This window comes from Salvelinus namaycush, chromosome 2 (genome assembly GCF_016432855.1).
Source record: "Salvelinus namaycush isolate Seneca chromosome 2, SaNama_1.0, whole genome shotgun sequence".
NCBI classification, from domain to species: Eukaryota; Metazoa; Chordata; class Actinopteri; order Salmoniformes; family Salmonidae; genus Salvelinus; species Salvelinus namaycush.
In genome coordinates, this window is record NC_052308.1 from 17,025,609 (window position 1) to 17,035,557 (window position 9,949).

The 9,949-nt window shown below is 42.7% G+C and overlaps 1 protein-coding gene across 1 annotated transcript; it reads right to left on the reverse strand.

Moving 5' to 3' along the window:
- Positions 1-2,959: 2,959 nt before the first annotated feature.
- Positions 2,960-9,677, reverse strand: LOC120020548 (alkaline phosphatase-like). The gene is made up of 11 exons (XM_038964258.1): positions 9,608-9,677; positions 8,311-8,430; positions 7,372-7,487; positions 6,800-6,974; positions 5,298-5,473; positions 4,944-5,084; positions 4,691-4,760; positions 4,417-4,551; positions 4,047-4,238; positions 3,798-3,917; positions 2,960-3,651 (listed from the first exon to the last, which is right to left on the reverse strand). The coding sequence occupies exons 1-11, from the start codon at positions 9,675-9,677 to the stop codon at positions 3,386-3,388; spliced, it is 1,581 nt and encodes a 526-aa protein (XP_038820186.1). The 3' UTR covers positions 2,960-3,385.
- Positions 9,678-9,949: the final 272 nt, after the last annotated feature.

Here is a 9,949-nt window from a genome sequence, read left to right on the forward strand (position 1 = left end):
TTAGCTTATCCTCCATGTTCATGCTCCAGTCACCATGAGTCCCGAAGGGCTATGTGGTTTGAGTCCATTCACATTCTAAACAAACCTCATGCATTCAAGGTTGAGTATAGGTTTGTTTGAACATAACATTCCAGCTATTCTACATTGTTATAGATTTTAAGTTTCTGTTGTCTATTTTCAAATCACTTCCAACTGCACTATTTGAACTTTTTTTTTGAACTAGTAAAAGTTTTCCTTCTGACAAGGTATTTTAATAATTCCAATACAAACACATTTACAAATTAATTTGTGTAGCATTAAACATTTCTCAATGAAGTGACAGATTTGTTCAAATATACACTTAGTGTACAAAACATTAAGGACACCTTCCTAATATTGAGTTGCACCCCCCACCCCCCTCCCTTTTGCTCTCAGAACAGCCTCAATTCGTCAGGGCATGGACTCCACAGGGATGCTGGCCCATGTTCACTCCAATAATTCCCACAGTTGTGTCAAGTTGGCTGGATCTCCTTACGGTGGGTGACTATTGATACATTTTTCACCTGATTTGGAGATGCAGCTTGTTCAGTATAGTACTAGGTCAGCTGACATTTATTTTGGTCTGTCGCCAAGTGAGGTCAGAAGACTTGCCTACCAGTTTGCTGTGGCACACCAGCTGAAGTTCGCGCCAATGTGGGCAGAAAAAGAAAAAGCCAGCTCGGAGTGGTTTACAGGCTTCTTAAAGCGGCACCCAACGCTGTTGTTGAGAAAGCCAGAGGAAACTAGCCTTTCCAGGGCAAGTAGCTTCAACAGAGAAAATGTTAATGCTTTCTTCGACAATGTAGCATAAGTGCTACAGAGATATCAAGTTGGACCAGGAGACATGTGCAATGTCGATGAAACTGGGGTGACCACTGTACATAAACCTGACAAAGTGGTGGGCAGACGTGGAGTCAAACAAGTAGGGTCACTGACCTCTGCTGAAAGGGGAGCCCTCGTCACACTGGCCTGTGCTGTCTCAGCCACAGGGAATAGTATACCTCCATATTTTATATTCCCCCGTGTCAACTTCCGCAATCATTTCCTGATCAACGGGCCACCTGGTAGGAAAGGAGGGACAAATCCCTCTGGGTGGATGAAAGATGTGCACTGTTGACTTCCTGAAACATTTGGTCGAGCATACGAAATGCTCAAAGGAGAAGCCCTGTTTACTCCTTTTGGACAAAACCACGAGTCTTATCTGTATCTGTCCGTTGATGGACTCACTTATGCCAGAGTAAATGGCATAATTATGCTGTCATTCCCACCCCATTGCTCTCATCGGCTTCAACCTTAGACAGTTCTGTTTACAGGCCGCTTAAGAGGCACATCAACACCTCTTGTGATGCCTGGATGAGGAACAATCCCGGGAAGACAATGTCAATTTATGACATTCCTGGGATTGTGGCAATCACCTATTCTCTGGCTGCAACCCCCTTGAACATTCAGGCTGGCTTTAGGGTGGCTGGGGTACAACATTACAACAGAGATGCATTTCTGGAAACCTAGATTGCGCCATCCTACGTTACAGATCGCCCCATTCAGAACCCAACCCTATCAGGCCCCAGCACCAACCCTGCCCTGCCAGGCCCAAGCAACATTCCAACCCTGTCAGGCCCCAACACCAACCTGCCAGGCCCCAGCACTATTCCAGCCCTGCCTGGCCCCAGCACCAACCTGCCAGGCCCCAGCACCATTCCAGTCCTGCCTAGCACGAGCTCAGACACAGACCTGCCCAGTTCTTATGCCAGCACTAGCTCACCCTTGTACAGTAATGCCATTGCTGACAGCAGACTACCAACTCCAGAGGACATCCGGCCATATTCAAAAGCTGACCCCCGAAAACAAGCTTGCAAAGGAAGAAAACGGCGCAAAACAGCAATTCTAACTGACACACCAGTGAAGCAGGCACTAGAAATTTAAAAGAATAAGGCACAATCTAGCAAAAGGCTGTTTCCGAAGAAAGGGAAGCTGGGGGGAGGGGTCAAAATCTGGATCTACAAAGAACAAGAAGCCAGCTAAAAAAATAAAAATCAAAGAAGAATCATCATCAGATGAAGAGGAATGCTTCTGCCTCGTCTGTGTGGAGCCATTTTCAAAAAGCCTTCCAAAGGAGACTTGGGTGAAGTGTGTGAGATGCAACAAATGGGCCCATGACGCTTGCACCTCTGGCCAGGCAATTTATGTGTGCCAGAACTGTGACTCTGAAGATGAGTCGGATTAGTCAGATACGGATGTACGTCGTATAGGCTGTTACAAAATTGTGCATTAGTGCATTAGTGTGTTTAAACACCACATCTGTTTTGTTAAGTCTTTAAACAAGTTATCTGCAGCATTACATTCCATTCCAATTACAACAATTACCGTGGATCTATGTGCATGCCAGAGAACGTTCGATTTCAAAGTTCGAAGTAAAGTGGTCGTGCCACTTAATTAATGTGTGCTCTGCCAGTATTATTGTTTTGATTGAAAGGCATGATTTGCCAGATTCTCTAGGCATGATTGTTTTTATTTTGAGTTCTTTAATGAAATTGAATTTGGTTTTGAATTTGAAAATAAAATCAATATTCACAATTAATTAGTTGTGTTCTTATTTGTTGATAATCCAATGTGACAAATTACCCGACGAAGTGTGACAATTTACCCGCTGATGGAGAAAATTATCACATGTGCACACTCTCTATTTAACGGTCTACAACTCCGTACTGAAATAAGACATGAAGATGTAATGAATACAACAAATGTGCCCAAGACTTCCTTCTTTCATTTGGTATGACATTTATACCATTGTGATGTGATGTGCCCAGTAAATGTTAGACAGTGTGAAAAGTGTGACAACATTCCTCGCTCTCCCCTACATTAGGTTTCTAATTTTCAAAAGGAAATAGCTTCTTTGAAAAGTTGCCTGATCCAGTCATGGAATTGACAGACAACAAATATATAGGTGGGCAGCAACATTGCTGTGTCATTAATACTGGGAGGTTATTTACCCCATACAATGATTGATATAAATTCAGAGATATACCCTTCTCTTAAACCAACTGATATGACAGAATTCTTCACATAGTTTTGGTGTTACCTGAATAGTGATCAATACCAAAGTAAAATAACACAATTTATCCTATATGTTAAAGTAGAAATAAAGTGATATGCTCTTATTTTCCCTAACACTACATCTGACTGAAAAACACCAACCCTCAAAACACTAACTTTAAATGCCCTTGCAGTGGTCATTACAGAATGAATTTTTTTTTTTTAAATGGTAAGAAGAAAATCCGCATTGCAACGGGGAAAAAATATGTGGGAGTATTACATGTATACTAAGAGGAGGGTTGGGGTAGTGCAGGAGGGGGGTTGGGGTGAAAGGTCAGCAGAGGAGGCGGATGAGTGTGAGGAGAGCTGTCAGGTTGGGCAGAGCAGCGCTGAGACTAGAAGCTCCACTGGATGACATGCAGTGGTCTCTGTTCTGGCCAATGCAGGCAGCATAAGCCATGACATGGGGAATGTAGTTCTGCTCGTGGACACCGTGCAGCAGGTGAGCCATAGGGCCCTTAGCAAACACAGCCACATCCTCTCCTCCATGAGTCTCCATACTCAGCGGCACTGCAGACTGGGCCTTGTAGTTATTTTCCTCTGGAGAGAGAGAAGGAAGGGAAAGGGTGGAGGTAGGGAAAGGGAAGGAGAAAGAGATCAGATGGATGATTTTCTGGCATGCCAAAGACCAAGTGGTGTTCTCTATGACAGAGGCAATACTCCATTGATGATAAGATTTAATTTACCATAGTCAAGGGTGGAGATGTTCTCTCTCAGACCATTGACTACTTTGAACCCTGGTCCGTTCCCATATAAGATGGCAGTGAAGGGCTTCTGGTCCACATCACTCAACATGGAAGCCAGTCCTGTAGACAGAGAGGAAACAATGAACGATCTCCATCACAAACCATTAATCACAACATCCAAGTGACTGATGACTGAGTGTAGCCACATACAATGTACAATACATTGTTGCAAAATCATCCACTGCTCACCAAAAATTGTGTTCCCCCTTGGAGTGTAGCCTCCAAAGTTGAACATGTGAGAATGGTCAGCAGTGACGACAGTCAATGTGTCATTTATGCTGGTCATGAGGCCGGCGTGGCCAATGGCCTGGTCCATCTCCACTGCCTCATGCAGGGCCTGCTTGGCTTTACCGTCATGATGTCCGTGGTCGATGCGCCCCCCTGGCAACGCACAGCCTGGTTAACCTCTCTCTCTCAGGCAGATGAGAAAATCTAGCATCAGCACTGGCAAATCAGCCTCAGCTATACAAACTTCACATTCAACATGATATACATTATTAAACTTATGCAACAGATACAGTATTTACTGGTGCCAGAGTAAATGTAACACAACAATCACCCTCCACCAGCAGGTAGAATCCGCTGGGGTTTTTCTTCAGGATCTTGATGGCCACCTCCACCATCTCTGTCAGTGAAGGATCTGTCTCATTGTTTCTCTCCAGGTCATAGGGAAGATCTCCAGGCTCAAACAGACCTGTGTTAACACAGGAAGCAGGGTTTGTTATATTGCGAAATAGGTAGAGAAGATGATCAGTGGTTAACATGAATAGAAAAGATGAAACAGGCAGGTCATGAAATCAATAAAGAGCCAACAATTTAAAAAAAGAACTCACCCAAAAGGTAATCCACACTATTAGGGTTTAGCGATAAAAGTTCCTTCTTGTTCCATACATAGTGGGCGTTCTGTTTATTTAATAGATAAAACAATACATCATATGGCATTGATCTAACCCTGTGACAACCTAAAGCTATTCAAATGTTCTTGATAAGAAAAATTGAGAAAAGAGGAGGACGGAGAAGGACAAGGAAGAAACAACAGACATGGTAGAAGAGGAGTGAGAGAAGAACTAAGATAGAGCAGCTGACCTTGTTTTTCATTCTGTTATTCCACTCCTCCACCAAGTTCCTTCTATCGATGCGCGTACCGAAGTGTTTCTTCTCTCCAGGATACTCCACATCTGACTGGTTTTTGGGGAACATGTACTTCCTCCCTCCTCCCATAATCACCTAGACATCCATCAAATAAAACATTTGAATTATCTCTATGGACATCCCTGGTAGGGTTGAATATTTTCCTGTTATTATTATCTGTGTGCCTTTACATTACAGGTGCAAGCTGTTCAATATTACTGTCTGAACAATAAAAAAATTCTCTGTTTTTAACATGATTACTGAATATTTTCTGTAACATCAGGATCCATATTATATGATGTGACTCACATCGATGTTGGGAATGTTCTCAAAGAGCTGCATGGCGATATCCTTGCAGCCCGCCCGCACTGCCTCAGCGGGCATCTCTCCATCGGAGTACCAGTCCCTGTCAACACAGTGGGCATAAGCCGCACTGGGGGTGGCATGGTTCACACGCGTTGTCGTGACTATTCCCACTGACTTGCCTGGGTAACAAACACACAAACAGTTTTGAACCTGCTGCTTGGATTATGTGCAATAGTCTGCCAGATCTGAAGACAATCAATAGCTCCAAAGAAGCTGCTAATTCTAGTTGAACTTGAACAATTCTGTTGACACCCAGGGGACCATCGAGAGCATCCTGACCGGTTGCATCACCGCCTGGTATGGCAACTGCTCGGTATCTGACTGTAAGGCACTACAGAGTGTTGTGCGTAGGGTCCAGTACATCACTGGAGCCAAGCTTCCTGCAATCCAGGACCAATATAATAGGCGGTGTCAGAGGAAAGCCCAAAACATTGTCAGAGACTTCAGTCACTTCAGACTGTTTCCTCTGCTACCGCACGGCAAACGGTACCAGAGCGCCAAGTCTAGGAGCAAAAGGCTCATTAACAGCTTCTACCCCCAAGCCATAAGACTGCTGAACAATAAATAAGATGGCCACCGGACTATTACATTGACCCCCCCATTTGTTTTGCAAACCGCTGCTACTCGCTGTTTATTATCTATGCATAGTCACTTCACCCCTACCTACATTTACAAATTCCCTCTAACCTGTACCCCTGCACACTGACTCGGTACCCGTACCCCCTGTATATAGCCTCCTTATTGTTATGTTATTGTGTTACTTTTTATTATTTTTTACTTTAGTTTCTTTGGTAAATATTTTCTTAACTCTTCTTGAACTGCACTGTTGGTTAAGGGCTTGTAAGTAAGCATTTCACGGTAAGGTCTACACTTGTTGTATTCGGTGCATGTGACAAATAAAGTTTGATTTGATTTGAATTCAATTTTCACTAATTTGAGAAATATGACCATTTCTGTCTTTTTTGTTTGTTTTTTACCCATCATGGTTAGAGTACTTACTATGTTAGACAGATAATTATGGTTGTACAAATATTTCCACTGAGGGTGAGTGGGTCAGAAACTAACGAGTAAAAGCCTGTTCCTGATGTGAGTTATCAATTTCTGTGTGTTACAGCATGTGAAGGGCTCAGGTCATAAGTTCACTGCCTGCCTGGTCTGGTCACAAAGGATTGGATCCCTGATCCTCTCTGACCCCTGACCTCTACTCCAGAAGACTTGTTTTCATTCCTGCCATGTCTCTAAGTCATTGGGGCCTGCTAGGGAGTCTCTGCCTTTAAGAAAATACATCCGTAGCTATAAACTCCCCATTGAGATCCATGCATGCCTACGATTACAATGTTATCATGATGTGTCTCTACTGCTTATCTCAGGTTGGCCAAATAAGGCTTAGTAGATCTGGTGTGGAAAGGTACTGTGAATAAACATGGGTTATAATGAGACAGTACCGGCTTCCTTGGCCCATCTGAGGATGGAGGTGACCTCGTTGCCCTGTGTGGTGTTGCACTGGGAACGGACGGCAGCTGCACTCACACCCACCGTGCCCTCGTTGGCCTTCACCCCACAGAGGAATGCTGTGGCCGTACCCGCACTGTCTGCCACCTGGGCATTGGTGTTATATGTCTGCGGAGACAGGACAGTAACGTGTGAATTATATAGAATTGTAGTAGGAGACATTGTTCTGCATTCCGTGTTGGTGTTATCCACACCTCCAAGCATCACCTTGAAACGCTCAGATTGTGTCATTTCTTTTACATTCTAAACTCTTACACAATTATTGACACAGACTACTACATGATCAATCATGTGTGGAATGTGCTGCTCCCTTAACTATAAAGACAGTTCTATGATGTGTGGCTTCTTGCCAAGTATGTAACATAATAACACATTATTATCGTATGACATAGACAGTATGTGACCAGGTATATTGGTCTTGCTCTTGGTGAACCATTCATTACTTCCAGATCACTAATGCAAGCTATTCTATAGCTTTTCTATATGATAACAGACCAGGTCAGACCTTGGAAAGCGCAACAAAGGGGAACTTGTCCATCTCCAGCTGGGTCTCTTCCCCACTCTGTCTGCTTAGCTGCCCCTTCAGTATTCGTGCTGCCGTCACTGTGGGAATGCCCATTCCTACACAACAAAAGCAAAGCAGTGCTCGGTCTGTTATGGTGTGATTCTATTTAAGGGATAGAAAGCGTTTCCATCTCATGCATTAACACCTTTTGGTTTTTTATCTGGTTAACATGGCTCTGTGGTCACTTTTCACAGCAGCTGCTCTACCACTGAACAGACAACTCTACATTTGGTGGTAAAGAACCCCGCCAAAAGAGCTTTTACCTGAGATCTGCCTTTTCACAAGTCAACAAAATTTGTATTTTTAGAAATGACTATCTATTTTCCCTTTGTTTTTATATGGGTATCAATATGGATGCTTTTGTAGAGGATGTGAACTGACGTGCACTTTCACTTTATCCAGCATGATTGTTTTAAGCATGGTTGTCATACATGATAGAGTAAGGTATATTGTATGCTGCTGCATGTAAAACATAGACAGTTAAGATCCTTTGGGGGGGACAGTTTAATGGGTCACTACATAACATAATATTAAGCAGAAGCAAAGTGATCCATTGGCACTGTAAGCATGTTGGTTTAATGCTCGATGGCTCCCATATTCAACATTCGATTTAGAAAGTCTGAAAAATACTATTTACTTCTGACTGGATTACGTCAATCCTCCAGAATGTTTAGATGGAAACGACTGTGTTTGATGAGGAGGATATACTTATCATCAAAATACTAGTTTTCTACAACCACTAGGAAAGATAATCTGGAAATGTATAAAAATATTACATCTGTATGCTGCACATAAGCTCATAGAGTTAAGACTTCACTTCATCATACAGTATGGCACATACTCATGGAATGAAAAAAGACTCCTGTAATCATGGCTTACCATCACCAAGGAAGAGGATGAGGTTCTTTGCAGTGTTTTGATTGAGCTTCTGAAGTGTGAGGGCATTCTTCAAAGTACGCTGGGCCCATGTGTTCCAGAACAGGGAATCTTTCTCTTGGTCTGCAACACGGAGGTAGAGTTTTAGTTTTAAATGAGGAGGGAAAGAGGCCAGCAGAAGTGATCTGTAACACCTGCGAAAGTACTGGGACAAGTGGGACGGAATATGCCCCAATTAAATGGAAAACATGTTGAGGTTTATCCAGGGAAGCATTCTTTGATGGACAAAAACTTGATTAACACAGAAAAGATGCGTGGTCCATTATTTCCAAATATCACTTCCTTATTTACTTATATTTCATAACCTAAATATAACCTTCCTAATTAATGTTTTACTGCCAGACAATGTCAAAGTTCCTTTGTGAGTAACTTATTTCTATACTGGTTTTAAGTCTCAGCATGACAAATAATATGAACAAGTATGGACGATAATATCAGGGACCAACAGTATGACCATAAGCACATACACATGTACTGTATTCATAATGACATGTTCTGTAGGGTCGGCCACTGCCAACCATATGACCTTGGACATCTCCAGCACGTAAGCATCTTATTTCTGAAATCACGTTGCCTATTATACACTAGCACATACATTAATGATGTTACGATAAGAAGGAACCTAATATTATAACTGTTTAGGGACAAATATTACACATCTGGAATCCATTTTGTGAACCTCTCCTTATCTATACATAATATTTCAGGAGCTAAATGATTCTGGTCATTTTGTAGAGAGAACAGAGAAAATGGAGGTTCACTAGCCATCGTATTGTAAATGCATTGTGAATTATGTTCAGTGGGGTCAATAGACTGACAGTTATAACCCTAACAAGCCGTGTTATTCTAAACAGGATGCCTTAAAAACAGATAAGTGACACTTCATTAATAAGAGCAGTTGAAGACTTCTGCATGTGTCACATCTCCAATAAATCAAAGCCCAATTTAGTTTCTACCCTTCTTCCTGAAGTGTGCACTCATTCACTCCTCCTCAAGGATTATAGGAGCATTGGATTGGTTTCAGCATGTGCTAAAGGATCATTCCACTACATTTCCTAAACCTGTCCCTTTCCTTTCAAATATATGAACGGGAGTGAACAAGTGCACACTTCAGCGAGAAGAGGGAACGAAATAGATCTGTGTTAGTATGTGTCCCCTCTAAGCTCTTCCTGGTGGATTTCAGTCAAACAGCTGGATGCTGTTAAGAGACATTACATTTATTGACAGGTGTGTGTATTACCAGGAAACTGTGGCTTCCCCAGGCCTCCCCAGGCCAGGCAGGAGCAGATGAGCAGGATTGTCACCTTCATGTTGCTTTCGCTCTATCGCTGTAGTGTTACCACATACCACGTCCCAAACTAGAGAGAGTCTGTAAAATAAGGAGAAATCAGTGTTTATGAAAGTTGACGATGAGTTTGATTTAAAGTGCAGCAAAGGATGTGGAAAGTAGGTAGGTTTCAACTTAGACATTCACAGTGAACAGAAGTAGTGGTTTTGTTGTAGTGTAGTCCTAACATGGCCCATGGGCACTGAGCAGCCAGCCTTCATCTATTATTACACCCCCATCCCTGTCCCTCCCTTT